Below are 16,237 nucleotides of genomic sequence, written 5' to 3' on the forward strand. Positions count from 1 at the left end.
CACCAGCTCTGCAGCAGAAGAATATACCTTCCTGCTTTCTTACTGGTGTGTCACAACATCACATGAAAGCAGCATGGAGGGCAGTGAGTTTATAATCCTCAGACCCTGAGGAGGTAAACTAACGGAAAGGTTGCTGGTGTTGCTCCATGACCATCCGTCCTGCTTATCTGGTGCGAGTCGCCGTGGCAGCAGGTAAAGAAAGGTCAGCCAGATGACCTTCTGCCAAAGCCAGAAGCCAGGTTGCACGCACGCAAAATTAACAGCTGCAGCTACAACATGCTGCAAACAGTTAACGAAAACAATGACGTAATCATTTTGAGATATGATGCTGCCTTCATGTGCTCCTCAGAAATATTGTATTTACCGTATTTATCAGTTATGAGCATGTGAACGGCCCTCCACAGTCATAAATGGCAGAAAGAATGGAAACAGTGTCAACAATTGACGCTAAATAATTATATATTGTGTTCCTAGAAGCTATAAATAACTTTTATTTGTTGCACATTTTAGTGTCTGCATCTATGAGCTGTAGCAAGGAAGTAAACCTTTAACCATAAAGCATGGCAGGAGAGTGTACTAACATTGACAAAACATTATTTTTTAGCATGAATTGCTGACTTAATGCCATAAATACATAAACATGACGGGCAAAAGTCAATGTTTGGTAAATGGTAAGAAACTTTTTCATTAATTCATATATTAAAAATCAATTTTCATGTATAACATGGTATCAGTGTTAACTGCTGTCCATGTGGAGAGACCTAGATTAAATATAAAAATACAATATATAAAATATATACTAAATAACATAATATATTAAAATATAAATAAACTGGAAACAGCTCTCAACCTCTTGTTTAAATGCTCTGAGCATTAAAATCCAACCAATCTCCTCTGTAGCTTCCATGTTGTTCCTACTTTACGTCCTCAAAGCTCATGAACACTATGAAGTCGGAGAAACGACTTCCCGACTCAGAAACTACTGCTACTTGTTTGAGTTTAGTCCAACAAATGAAGCATCAACGCTTTAAGACCTGAGCAAACTGGTTTGATTAGCAACGGACAACTTAACAAGACATGGCCCAAAAAGTAGTAATACATTAGAAAAAAAACGAAAAAGCTACAAAAAAATAACCTCAATATAAGCGAAAAATAAATAAAATTTAAAAAAATCAAAAACAAAAAAACCCCAAACAAACAATCAAATTACCTAAAAGGCGCTGTAAAAAACTTTAATACACTTTTTCTGTAACACAATTTTACATTTAAAATTATGATAATTATTCAATTTAATTTAATTACATAGTTTTCTAGACATTTTCCCCTTTCAAAGATCATTCTCTATTAATCCTCCCCTCTTTTTTAAAACAATTTTTTAAGGAAAATTATTGTCATGTTTTGTCAATTTTCTTGCCATTGTCTAAATGTCTAAAAAAAAAACAACAAAAAAACAAATGCTCGGGTTTAAAGGGGTAAAACAGCTTGTGAAAGGCGTCTGAAGGCAGCACAAGAAAACTGATGTCGAAGGGTTAAGCGACAGATGTCTCACCATCGCTTTGCACCAGAGGCAGCGCCAGTCCTGCAGTCTCAGTACGCTGCCACACGTCTTATCACACACGGCACACTTGGCACTGACGGGCAGGTTGCCTTCCAACCACTGGTGAGGCATCGCAATCTGTAGGTTCAACACACACACACACACACACACACACACACACACACACACACACACACACACACACACACACACACACACACACACACACACACACAGTTCAGAAAATGTGAAACACTTTACGCTGTCGACTTTTATCTGTCATTTCTTGAGGAAAACACTTTGCTCTGTTGCCACTGGCTACAAATCTCTCTGCTTTTTCTGACACTGACAAATCCACGAGCATCGACGAGTTGTGGCGAAGCTCACTCTTTTTTTATCGCACTGCATTATTACATAATATATAAAATAAAAATGTCTTGCTTTTAAAAGCCTCCAGAACGTATTTTTAACCATCATAGGTCACAAACTGTGAACAGAAAGCGAGGCTAATGACGTACTTAAACATTTAGCAGCTCCTGAAGCAGGACTGCCAAAGTCATTTTAGTTCACGGGACGCTTACAGCTCAACCTGAAGTTTTACCAGACCAGTGAAACCATAACGTAAGAACCTTTAAATGGCAATTAAAATCATTTTATCATTTTAAGTAAAGAAGTACATTCTGAAAATATTTATCCATTTACAAACAGAGATATCTTAGGGAAAAAAAGTGCAATTTCAACAATAATATCTCAGTTTTCTCACATTCAGTCAGTCTAGTAGTCACTGGGCATATTTTGGGTGATTAAAAACGGCCATATTTTGCAAAACTGCAACACTTTTTTTGGCTTTTATAAGTCACATGATGCTATGGTTACGTGCTTGTCTGCGTTTTATGCGAGCGATAATGGAAAGGTGAGCCCCTTATACGTGAGAGCGGCCACGTATGAGGGATTTCTGGGAGCTGATAGTCCACGATTTCACAGAGGAATCGTGGATTCAAAACTTCCAGATGATCCACTCAACTTTCTCAGAGTTATGTGATGCAATAACAGCTCTTGTAGCTCCTGCTGCATCATGAGGGAGCCAGTTCCTACTGACAAGCACACAGACACAGCATCATGTGACCTAGGAAAGACTGAAAAATAAAAATATGGCTTTTTTTGAATGACCTCAAATATCACCTCATGTGAGCGTAAAACTTTAGTTTCCTTTGTGCCTATTTGATATTCGCAGTTTCAGTTTGCACAGTTTGAGTGTTAATGGAAACCTGCCTAATAGTGAGTGTGCAAAAGCCTTCAGTGGTCCACACTGGACACTTTAAAGGGCCGGTTATTGCCTGCCGACCGTATGTTTGACACCCCTGTCCTAAAGGTATGAAAACCTAATGCAATAATGTGTATGTGTGTAATGTCACACACACACTCACTCACACACACACACACACACACACACACACACACACACTTACCCCGTCTTCATCCTCAATAATATCCTTCCCTATGGAGGCCAGGGTCGTCCATTTACAGTTGTTAGTGGCTCTGACAGCACAGCGTTTGTGGGCTTTGAATTTGCACACTGAAAAACACAGACACAGACACACACACACACACACACACACACATTAGAGTGATAATGTTTTACACCTTTAACAGCAGTTAACACTCATGAGCTTCATAATGTGGCGCTACATTACAAGAATAAACATTAGTTGTGTTTGAATGAGTGGCCATGAACAGAGTTCGAGTCGTATTTCTTCTAAAACAAAATGATATTTTCTTCATGAAGAGACATTATCAGACACTGAGGAGGTATTTTTAAGAAGTTAACTGTGCCTAAAATGCTAAATTTCACTGATTTTTATGGTAGGGTGCATAATGATAGACACGTAATGAGTATCGGAAGATAAGTATGAAATGAAAGGGTTAACAATAGGTTAACCCTTTGAAGCCAGGGTAAACAGGCTTGATTTTTGTTTCCAAAACATGTAAAGAAGCAATAAGCAACTCAAGAGGAAAAGACTCAGAAACGAGCAAGAAATTCATAAAAAGTCACAGAAATTACCTTAAAATTAGCCAACAAAAACAAAGCGAAAGCGAAACGAAACTAAAGGAAAATAACTGCCTTAAAAATGATAATAACTCTGTAAAATAATTTTGAATATATATTCTGATAATTAGAGATGTAGTTTTAAGGATTTTTTTCTCTATATTTTTTAAAATAATTTTCTAAATCTACTACTTTCCCTCTCGTTTCTCTTGTGTCATTGCCTTTTTTGTCGTGTTTTTGTAAGAAGTTGTTGATATTCTCAGCAATTAGGGGAAAAAACATTTGGGCATTAACTATTATCAGAATCGGCAGTCAGCCAAAACAATCTAAAAAATATTGGAATAGTGTATATTGGCAAAATATAAAATCATGCATGCCTAATTCAGTTTTTTTTGTCTTCACAGGCTGTTAAAACGGGACACTGATGCATGATCCAGAAACAGACACACCCTGCGAAGTACAGCCCTCTAATGAATCAGCCCTAATGAGATGTCAGTGGCTGTAATTACTAACCTCCCTCAGCCTGCTCTGCACTCACATATCTGACAGATAGAAGCAAAGCCAGAGGACTTCAGCTTCAATCCGTTTATCTGTGAGCAGCAACACGAAGCCTACATGCTAAGCAGGACCTGAACCCTGCAGACTGATCCAGCTCCATGTTCAAAGCTACCTGCTGGATTACCGTTAAAACCGCACGTCTGTGCAGCCGCTCACTTTAACATGCATGTGTTTCTGCTCACTTTGCCGTGTGCACAATGCGTCATGTAATCAGCTCCAACATTATCCTCTGCAGCCTCAACACATTAGCAGAGCGGGAACATAAGGACCAAGCAGACGACCACATGGATGATATATTTTTCTTCCACTCATTCATCAAAGTTTAAGAAGTTTAGAGGCATGAAAGCATCACTGAAACACTGAAAGAGTAAAGAGGAAGCAGCAGACCAGCAGCTCATGTTCAGCGATGTTAAATCACTGCTCTTCATAATGTCTGGCTTTAAACTGATACTGATTTCTTTTTAGTTGATTAGTGACTTTTTTAGGTGGCTAAAATGCATTTTTGTTGGTGAGCCCATCCACAGCCTTAGTGTCAAACTCTAAACTCCTGTTTCTCCAAACTGGAGGAATTAACAACTGATGTCTACAATATGTCATATATTGTCTATGCATAAGAACCTCATACAACCAGTCTTACAAAATTTTTTTAAAAAAGCAAATTGGTCAAATTTTTTTGAAAAACATGGGTACGAGGTAACAAGCAACTAACTTAACAAGACATTGCCCAAAACTTAGCAAAATATAAATAAAGTAAAAAAATACAAGAAAATTATCTTAAAATATGCAAAAAAAGTTCAAAAAACAAAAAAAAAACCCTAAAAGTGCTGAAAATAAAAAAAAAGCATATATTTTTCTCTATTTTTTGGATAATAATTCTCCCCTCGTTTTATTTATTTTTTTGTGTGTGTGTTACTTTTCTTGCCAAGTTGCTCCCTGCCTTTTTCCTCACGTTTTCTAAAGAAATCAAACCAATCCATACAGGTAGCTGGTAAAAGGTGTTTGAACGCATTACAAGAAAGGCGATGTGGATCCAGGTTTCAAAGGGTTAATGTCTGTCTACGTGTCAAGGTTGTCTCAGCATGTATATGAAGCACTTTCACACGTGACTTTAATGTATTTAATGTTCTGAATGAGAAAGAAGAGAGAAATGTAAATAGAGCGTGAATATTTCCTGTGAAGATGTACCGGCACACGGAGAACGCACTCGCCTTATTCTCCATTAAGGACCAGGCACTTAGCCGACTCATGAATAATGTCTGTGCACCGAGGAACTTTGCTTTCCAGCCGCCCCACCCGTGCTCTCACACACACACACACACACACACACACACACACACACACGCACACACGCACACACACGCACACACACATAGACTCTCGTGTCATTAGGAGGTCTACAGATATACAAAGTCAGAGTCATATCCGGGAGCAACAATTGACGTTTCAATCTAGTCTGCCGCTAAATGCTGTTAGGGAGCATTAGCAGAGCATTAAGAGAATTCAGAGGACTTGATACTGCTGCCTGTTAATGGCCAAAACCCAGAGCATCCACCAGCCAGACTGGAGGAAAACACTGTGTGTGTGTGTGTGTGTGTGTGTGTGTGTGTGTGTGTGTGTGTGTGTGTGTGTGTGTGTGTGTGTGGCTTGGTAGCACGAATCAATCCCCAGCGAGCGTCCTGCGCAGGAAATCGAAGGGAAATTTAAGCTGCGCTGATTGCTGTGAAACTGTTTGGCCGGCTGCTCTCCACGTTTAATAGAGACGCTCGCTGTCTCTCTTCTTCTCTCCCTCTTTCTACCGTTCTCACACTGTTTCTCCTTCTCGTGGTTGAACATCCTCCTCTCACTGTCGCTGCAGCTATTTATTTATTATTATTGTTATTATTATTATTATCATTAGTAGTAGTAGTATTGTTATGAATTTTTATTTTTTTCTTCTCTCTTCAATGTTTAACATCAAACAGATTATCCATACAACAATTTTGATTATGTTAATTTAAGTGACAGTTAATGTAAAATGTTAATGGTAATTATTTGTTTTTTAATTTAAATTTTTATAAACCCCATCAAGCTCTGTGCGTCAGCTTATTTCCTTTTCTGTCCTTGTATGTGTGTGTTTGACTTGTTTGTTTGTTTTGTGACCATAAAGTCACCACTGTTTTAATTTTGCACCAGTAAAAAAACCCAAAAAAGCAATTAAAAAAATAGGTTAAAAATGTTTTTTAAAAAGGAAAAAAAAAAGTCCTTTAAAAAAAAGTTTTCTCAACATGAGGTTAATAACTTCATCACCTTGAGTAAATGAGCTCACACAATGAAGCCATTATTATCTATACTTTCCTTGTTTTTGTCTTTAACTTGTCTTTTTTTTGGCTATTTCTCAAGTATTTTTCTTGTAATTTTATTTATTTTTTTAATATGCTTTTTAAATTTTTTGGGTAATTTCTTCTTAAATTGCTCATTGCCTGTTTTTTTGTTGTTGTTGTTTGTTTTAGGTAGTACAACCATATATCATTTTACATACAGTTTAAAAGAAAAAAAATATCTATTTTGGTTGAAGAATTTGATAACCAGCAGCATTGTTGTGGATGAAACAGCTGATTGTCGGACAGCAGCGCAGTGAGACAAACTGAATGGAGCAGCATGGATTTTCCACAGCACATATCTCCAAAAGGGCAGCTGGCAGCGCGGATCTCCGACAGCACGGATCTCCGTCACAGCAGCTAGCAGCGTGGATCTCCAACACAGAGGCTGGCAGCACGAATCTCTAAAAGGACGGATCTCTGACACAGCAGCTAGCAGCGTGGATCTCGGACAGCGCCGATCTCCAACACAGGCTGGCAGCGTGGATCTCTGACAGCGCAGACCTCCGACACAGGCAGAATGAATAGTATGAATTGGATATAGTAATAGTATGAATTGGATTCTTGGCATTATTATTTCTTTTCTTTCAAATTTTCTTTAGATTTCAGAGTCGTGCCATTATTGTGAATTATTTTGGCCATGTACTGAAAATCTGATGTTGTGCCAGCTTTATGTCAGAGGAAATCTTCATGAAGCCAATACAGGGCTCAAGTGTGTGTGTGTGTGTGTGTGTGTGTGTGTGTGTGTGTGTGTGTAGCAGAATAAGCTGATTCAGATCAGCGTTTGATGCCGCTGTAATGACTCTCCATCTCTCTATGTCTTTTTTTCTTTTGCTTTCTGCTCTGGATGTGAGAGGGTCCCATTGTAGAGGATAATGAGCACTGTGTAGAGAGGCTCTTCACGCACCAAACCGCGCTCACATGCACGGACTATGTGCACCGGCACACGTGCACGCACTCACGGGGGAACATTAGCAAAATTAGGAGAAGAGATATGCAGATGGTGCTCATTAAGGTCTGCTGCGTGTTGCTGACACTGCAGCAGCTAAAAAGAAAGCAAAAATATAGTGTGAACCTCGTTCCTCTTAACACTTTGGTGTTCTTTCACAGAGGAGGTGAGGAGACGTGGCGTCATTCACAGGATCTGTTAACAGCTTTTTTCCCGTTGGGTAAATGGAAGTATGCAAGAAAAGAAATTCAAATAGCGTGAGTCAGCGCTACACAGTATCTAACACACAGTATGACATGAAAGCATATGGAGGGAGAGTGTGCCGGCGTTAATGGCAGTTCACCACCAGCTCTTTTCACTCTCTCTGCTGGCTCTACAGTTTGATGGGCATCTCACTCCACCACCGACAGCGTTTCAAAGACCGCGCCGCTATATCCAATCTGCTGCACTTGGACAGACATCCGAACAAAGAGTTTTCTCACTTCAGTGACTCACGAGTCCTTACACAACATATACCTTCCTACAGACCTGCCAACTCACAGGCTGGCACTTCAAATGATCTGCTGCAACCCTACAGTGCTTCTCTCACCTCAAGGCGCGTCCTCGTATATTCACGCACGCTCCTTCACACGATGCAACAAGATGTGAACGCTGAATGGATCACAAACATTTTACACCGACACGTAACATAACGCTTGTCAATGCCAGTCATGACTAACGCACGCACACATTCACACACAGAGCTGTTTTGATCCATGTTTGTTGGGTTGCTTTAACATAAATTATCACCAAATTAAAATCATTCCTTCTACATTAAATTTGCTGAATTTCTTATTAATCTGAATATAACATTATGTATCTTTAGTGTCCCTGTTAATTAACCCTTTGAAACCAGAGCAAAATGGCTTGATATATTTTAAAAACATGTTAATCAGGAACTTCACAAGAAATTACCCAGGTTAGGTTTAAATAAGAGTTTCTTTTTACAGTGTCGCTAAAGTTTTAGATTGGGAACATTTTCTTGTCAACTTAAACTTTTTTTTTTTTTTGCAATTTGCAGAACATTTAATGCCATGTTGCCAGTTTCCTTTTTTCCATCAACTTTTGTCATATTTCAAAGGTTTAAATGCTTGAGAAAAGCTACTGAACGCAACACAAGAGTCAGAAGAGCCAGAAATGAGTGAGAGCATCTTCAAAAGGCCAAGTGTGAAAAGGTTGCTATGTAAGAAAAAATGTCTAAAAAGAATTGCCTTCACATGTTTGACAGTAAGCATGTGTCATATGTGTGTGTGTGTGTGTGTGTGTGTGTGTGTGTGCTGCCTACCTTCGCAGGAGAGGCCGTGAGACGTGACCCCAGACAAGCTGTCTTTACAGACGTTGCAAAAGGTGGGCCGTGCATGGGAGCAGGCGTACCAGTTGTGCATCCCTGAGAAATGTTCCACATTAAACTGTGCCGTCTGGCAAAGGAGAGGTTAAAACAGGTTGGCAGCACTGGGATGACAGTCACAGAAAGGCAAGCACAGTCCACTACATCATCATGACAAGGAAAAACTCCATGACCAGACCCACACAGAAGCTGCGTCTGCAGAATTTCAACCACATCTCTCAAGATTTTTTGCAGATTTTTAAATTATTATTGTGGATTAAAATATATCGTCATTAAAAGAATTAATTTCTTTAAATTTGGGGGGATTTTTTTTAAAGAAAACGAGTGGAGACTGAAAGGCATGTTTTTTATTTAAAAAATTGGCCTTATTTTTCTCTATATTTTGCAATATGATGAGAAAACAAATTGACAATTTTAATTTCTTTCAAAAGATGTGGTGTTTTTTTTCATGAAAACATTCCCTCCAAACCTGCAGGCCTACAATTTTTATAGATGTTTTTTGGGCAATTTTTTGAAAAAATAATTTGCTGATTTTTTTTCTTTAAATTTCTTTTATTTTTTCTTTAAATATCACAAAAATACACCATTTATCACAATTAGACACCACATAAACAGAAACTATGATTGGATTTTTAAATTCCTGATGGTGCTTGAATACACCATGTGTTATCATACAGCTTTGTGAAACGTAATTCCATGATTTCTCCAAAACTTTCAGGGTATATTTAATTTTCCAAACCTTTTTCAGACTTGGAAATTGCTATTTGCAAATTGCATGTATACTTTTTTTTCCATTTTTTTCAAGACCGAATGTACCCTGTTCACAGATTTTTGATTCGGGATCACGGCTGAGAAAAACAATAAAATAAAATAAATAAATCTGCAGATTCTGTGGGTCTGACCATGTCATATCTACTGCATGTTTCATTACACATGAATGCATTTTACTGTTTCTGATTGTTGTCATTATAAATGCAAACAGTATAATTATTTAACCTGAAAAATAAGAATAAAAAACATTTATCCAACAGTTTCCAGCAGCAGACACAAATCAACACCTTTTGACATTCAGTCCATTCATTCATTTTGTTTTAGCTTCTCCTGACGATAATATTTCTCTGTGCTCATTTGCTTATCGGCACCGGGCTGAGTTTTAAAGCAAGTGATTATACTGATATCAAACTAAGACCTGAGGAGTCCAGCTCTACCAACCATGTCACGCGCACCTCTTAAGAAAAGGGTTAAGCAATTCTCAAAATTTCGGCTAAATTTTGGCAAAGAAAGACAGCATGGCCAGTCTGTGGGTTCTCACGAGTCTCCCCTTTACAGAAACGCCCACTTTATGCCAGTGCCATGCAGTTTGGGTCACATGTTTTGCATGCAGTACAAACGTGTCATTTTTGCCTATTGTATTTGAATCTTTCTGCATATTAGGGTCCCTAAAAAGTTTTGAAAACGCTCCCACCTGCGAGCTGAGCACACAGGTGCAGCCAATCAGACTGATGTCAGCGAGCAGCCACATCACCAAAGCTTTATTGTGGAGAGTGAATGTCCACAGGCGTGAGGACGAAGCTAAAGCAGAGACGTTAACTACAGCGCTGCTGCACGTGTGCAGACTGACTGCACACCCATCCACATGGTGGAGGACTCGGCTCTTTATAAGCGACGTCTTCAGGTCGGCATGTTGGGATCAGTCATGTGTTACCGTCACAGAGAAAAATAGTTTCACACATAAAGCAGCTGAACGCTAAACTCGACTGCCTGAAAGTGACAATGCTGTCTTTTTAATTCTCAATCAATCACTACTGATGACTGAAATTCAGTGATAAATTGCGATTTGAAAAATTAATTGTTTTACTGCCGTAGCTATAATGTTCCACCTGGAACACGCGTGTGAGCAGCACGTGACAGCTACCTCGCTGACCTGCAGCGTGTTGCACGCTCGCTGTGTCCACACTGGCAGCGTTGTTGCTGCAGCGCTCCTGCAGAGCTGCCTGCGGCTATGAGTTCTGTATTTCCACATTCATAGACACATATTCGACTCATTTATGAAGATGTGCAAGTTCCTGCATTGTCAATGACTTGGTTCTTTCACAATAAAATGCCTTGTGTCAACAACTGATGGGATTCTGTCAACAGAGATGTTGTTAGGACTTTTATTTTGAAATGGAAGCACGAAATTTGTAGTAAAACAGATATATTTGTATTTCCTCATGTCTGTGACAGATAAAGACATTGAAACCGTAATAAAAGTTGGTATAGAGTCAATATAATTATTAAAACACTTATTCAGTTTTCACTGTCTGTTTCTGTTGACAACCACACACCGCAATCAGAACGTGGCACACGGAAAAAAAATCGGCGAGATACTGTTTCTCTCTATGTTTTGCTGCGACGGACAAGCAGCTGAGACGCTTCACCAGCACAGCTCACACAGGCAGCGTGGTCCTGACCTTATATTCATTTCCAATATATCCTCAAACTCCTGCACACGGATCCTTTAAAGTTAAGATAAGACAGGAGGCCTGAGAAAAGACACGGTGCAATAACTGTCTCAGAAAATATCCGGGCTTCACGGTATTACAGAATTATTATCATCAGTCCAGGCGACCCTTAAAGCAATGAAAACTGAAGTTTGGTTGAAAAAACGTCTTATTACTGCAGTTAAAACTTGAACTCTTTTTTAAAAATGGGAGTGTGCATGAAAACTCCCCTTTGAAAATAGCTAAAATAATAAATTAAGTTGTATTTTCTACAAATATCAGCGATAAGCACATATATATGGTATGACAAGTACCAACTTTCATATCATACCTTAAAACCGGTATGTCGCTGCAACACTTCACAGGACACAACTTTACAAAACAACTCTACAAAAGCAAGAAAGGAATTTCCAAACTTTGAGACTAAAGTTCAGACAGGACAGGCAGTGAGGATGTTTTTCTGTAACGAGGTCGCTGGTGAGGAAAATCAGATGCTTCCTTACACATCAGCGTATAGACCGAGCCCACGGTGTTGCTCAGGCTGATGTGGAGCGCTGTACCAGTGTGGGCGTTGCGTCTGCAGCAGCTGGCGCAGCCCTGCACCCGGTTTGTGTTTCATAAGTCAGATTGTAACAGGTGCCTATAAACTGGGACGCTCAAGAATCTCACAACACAGTCATTAAAGGCTGATGCATTGACTTCTTCTGTGCGCGTGTGTGTGCACACGTGTTTACCCGGTAGTGTGTGAGCTCTGGGGGTGCTGCTGCATTGCAGTGCAGTAAAGGGGGTGAGGGATGGGGTCTTATATAAGATTTCCCTCCCAAATAAAAGCCATTAAGATGCAGTACTGCCGTCTTCCTGCGCTCCCCTTCTCCCCTCGCTGTCAACACGCAGCCCAGATTCACATTCCTCCCGCATCTTTTCGCTGACGCTGGAATATTATCAGTCCGTTTGAGGGATTCAAATCAAAACAACGGCGCACAAGTCGCCTGTTTTCTAGATTCCTGCAGAAATAATGTCCCGAATAACAAAGACGTGCATCAAAATCACACAATCACTGCTGTTTAAGTCATAAAGAGGAGACAGAAACGCAGAATCAGATTTTATGCGAGTTACAGGTAAACAACACACAGCTTTGATCCTGATTATAATGTGTGTGTGTGTGTGTGTGTGTGTGTGTGTGTGTGTGTGTGTGTGTGTGTGTGTTACTGTATCTGTGACTGTAGAGCTGCACACCTGTGACCGTGCACGTGCATCCATGCGTGCCTGTCCATGTTCGCTGGTGCTTTGGGGCTCGGAGTCGGTGTGTCGCTTCTGCATAAACAACTTTTTAAATCCCCAGTTGCCTTCAGTGTTCTCACGCAGCTTGTTAACCCTTTGAAACCCGAGCAAACTGGCTTGATTTCTTTCAAAAACACGGGAAGAAGGCAATGAGAAACTAAAGAAATGACCCAAAAATTAGAGACAAATTTGTAAAAAATGCAAGAAAATTACCTGAAATTTGTCAAAAAAACCCCCAGTAATTATAATACTAATAAAGAAAATACATTTTTTTATTTAAGTTTTTTAATGACTCAAATAAAGTGCTTAAAAGTCATATAAATTCTTTAAAATTTTAAAAATGTAATAAGTTTCATTTGAAATAAAGGTTTTCCCTATCTTTGTTCTTTTTTCCATAGTTATTTTTTCCTCTACATTTTCCCGAGCTTTTCTTTCCCCCCAAGATTTTTCCCCATCTTTTCTGTTTTCTCTAAACATTTTTCCCAAGCTTTTTACAAATACTTTTGCTAAATCTACTAATTTATTGCAATTTCTCATAGCCTTTTTACGTGCTTTTGAAAAAAAAAAAACGCACAGATTTGCTCAAAGGTTTAAATACCTGTGAAAGGCGTCTGAAAGCAGCACATTAAAAGTGATGTTGCTCCAGGTTTCAAAGGGTTAAACACCCATCTGAGCTCTGCATACTCGCTCTCTCTTTGTACCCAACATTAACACGATGACTTTCAGACACATCCTTTATCAAAATGACAAAACCACAGTCAAAATCTCCAAAAGAGGATTCGCCTAAACCCAGATCTTTTGTTCCTGCACCTCCCTCTCTCCCTCTCTCCCTCTCTCCTTCTCTCCTTCTCTCCTTCTCTCTCTCCTCGCCGCCAAACACAAACTCTCACACATCTGCTGATTTTGGGAAAAAAAAAGGTCCCCTTACCTCGTAATGCTCTCTGGACTGGACGGACTTGAGCGAGCTGATCCAGTCCTCCATCTCTTTCCTGTTCTCGGCGCAGAGGATGAGCCTACGGAACGGAGTGATCACCTGGAGGAGGGAGAGAAGCGAGGGATGCGGTGAGGGAGAAGCTCAAAAATAAAAAATAAAAAAGACAGCGAGAGATGAATTTCAGCAGCGCTCCTGCTCAGCCTGCGGTGCCACTGAGAGGAGAGAGAGACACCGGCTTCGTCTTTAAGGGAGAGACAGGATGAGGAGCCCCCTCCCTCTCTCCGTCTCTCCGTCTCTCCCTCTCTTTCTCATTGACTCCGGCTCACTCGTCCTCTAACACCTTCTTGAGTTAGTCTTTTCCTTCGCTCCAGCAGCATTTCCCCTCTCTCGCTCTCAGCTCTTCATGTTGCTTTGAGGCAGATATGTGCTGACAGGCGAAGCGCCTCAGTAAAGGCTAAGAGCTTCTCTCCCCCCTCTGCCTCCCCCTCTCCTGTCCTCCCTCTGTGTGTGTGTGTGTGTGTGTGTGTGTGTGTGTGTGTGTGTGTGTGTGTGTGTTTAAGGACAGTCTCCCTGTAGATAACCCTACAGACATACAGCACCCTTTCAACAGCCCATCACTTATTTATGCTCCCTCATCTCTTCTTTCCCTCCACCTCTTTCTAACTGTCCTTTGTTTACTCATCCACCTTATCGAGAGACAAGTGAGGCACGTGCACACACACACACACATGCATGCACACACACGCGCAAACACACGCATGCATTCGCACACACACACAAACATGCAGGCACATGCATGCACAGCAACATCTCACTAATCAATATTCATGTCGCTGCAGTTACGTTGATGAAATTCTATTTATGATTAATTGCAGCTCTTCAGCAAGTTACCAAACACTTCCACGTCCTCTTTTAACCCCTTAGAGCCCGCTATAATATTACACACATCCATACCACTCTGCTCACAACATGCGCTATAAAAAAATATCTATATATATATATACATACATTAATATGATTTTCTACTTTCATTGAGTCCATCTTTTAACTCAGCATCAATCATAAATATCAAATATTCATTAATTTTCTGAATTTTAAGCTTTTAAATGCCAGTTTTTTTGTCACGATGCCACTATGTTTTTAGATGAAAAACAAACCCCACAAAAAAAAGAATTATTTTCAATGTACTACATGCAAATATAAAATATGACCAATGGAAATTTCGAAAAACTCCAATTTATCGCCAATAAGTTGTTACGCTTACATAAGGTGGTATTTCAGACGATTCGAAGAGGCATTTTCACAAAACTGCAATGGAAACACTTTTTTCGCTTTTAAGGGTCAGATGATGTTCCCAAAAGAGTCACATGACATCCACAAAAACATGCAGGCATGACGCAGAGGCAGCTGTTATTGCATCTCGTAACTCTTCAAAAGTTGAGCGAATCATCCGGAGGTTTTGAATCTACAATTCCTCTGTGAAATCGTGGACTATCAGCTCCCAGAAATCCCTCATACGTGGTTTACCTTTCCGTTATCGCTCACGTAACACGCCTACAGCTGACGACTAACACGGTGGCTGCAATAGAAATAAACCTGCTGATATTCTGAAAATCCATCGCCATGCTACAATTTTATCAACATTTCAGAAATATCACTTAAATTTTGTGCTAATCTGTGATGGAAACCCGCCGTGATGGAAACAGTTTGTCGTGCTCCTCATTCTCCAACAAAGCGCTCACCGATTTTTTTATGCCATCTATTCACGTAATTTGAATTTATACAAACATTCAGCCGCTGCAGATCTTGAATTACACCCGTCCTGGCTTTACGGGGGTTTTAACTGTGACCCACACATCCTGCAGACTGAACACATCCATCAGTGCAAAAAAAATGGAGTGAAAGCGTGAAAACAGTGAAGGAAACGTCTTCACTTCCATGAATGATTCTGTGACAAAGTAAACCGGCTCCTCAGAGGGACTCTCCTGCACGTCCGACTCCGTCTCTGTTCTGTTAGACCAGCAGCCCCCGAGGCTGTTTCAGCGTGCGGAGAGCAGCAGGTGCACGCCGTGTGTGTGTGTGATGTGCACGAGTGTGTGTGTGTGTGTGTGCATGTTGGGGTATTTAAGATAAATCTGCTGTAAAACTGCTTTTCTTTCTGCATGAAGGCAACTGTTGCAGACTGACCATCTGGTTTACAGCCATGCGTTGCCTGCAGAGGACGCCGACACGACGTATCGACATTTTCAAGGACAGCAGATGATTTTATAAAGATTAAAATATTGCATCTGAACTACAAAACGCATATCTTTCTTATTAAAATAGAAGTCACAGCTTTGTGAACGTTTGGATCTAAGCAGGATTATATAAAATTGTGACACAGTTAATGCAACAACTTTCTCCAACACTGCAAAGACGGTCTGCATTTGCCGAAAATTCGTATGTCAAAGTTGACGACACATAATAGCATTTTGAGAATTTACTTTCCATTCACATTCATTGTGACAATAACATTAAAATGAAACATAACCTTCAAAAAAACAAGACAAATGCAAATTCAGTGACCTTGACCTTCAATCTATGACCAGCAAAGTCTAATTTGTGCATCCTTACCCGACTGAACATTTATACGAAATTTAAAGAAAATTCCCTCAAGGAGCTTTGATTTCTTTAAAAAAGGGGGGAAAAATGATGTGACTGCAAA

The 16,237-nt window shown here is 39.9% G+C and overlaps 1 protein-coding gene across 10 annotated transcripts in view; it reads right to left on the bottom strand.

The window, feature by feature from the left end:
• Window positions 1–16,237, bottom strand: part of dgkh (diacylglycerol kinase, eta) — an 85,474-nt gene that overhangs the window by 32,875 nt on the left and 36,362 nt on the right. For 9 of the 10 annotated variants that reach the window (XM_088083734.1, XM_088083736.1, XM_088083735.1 and 6 more), the window contains 4 exons: window positions 13,528–13,632; window positions 8,773–8,905; window positions 3,007–3,113; window positions 1,550–1,675 (listed from right to left, as the gene is read on the bottom strand). In XM_088083734.1, coding sequence (XP_087939860.1) covers window positions 1,550–1,675; window positions 3,007–3,113; window positions 8,773–8,905; window positions 13,528–13,632 — 471 coding nt within the window. Of the gene's footprint in view, window positions 1–1,549; window positions 1,676–3,006; window positions 3,114–8,772; window positions 8,906–13,527; window positions 13,633–16,237 lie in introns of those variants that run through there. The other variant, XM_088083739.1, reaches the window with a different exon arrangement.

The sequence above is a fragment of the Plectropomus leopardus genome, chromosome 10 (genome assembly GCF_026936395.1).
Source record: "Plectropomus leopardus strain MGB_pleo_1.0 chromosome 10, ASM2693639v1, whole genome shotgun sequence".
Classification (NCBI taxonomy): Eukaryota; Metazoa; Chordata; class Actinopteri; order Perciformes; family Serranidae; genus Plectropomus; species Plectropomus leopardus.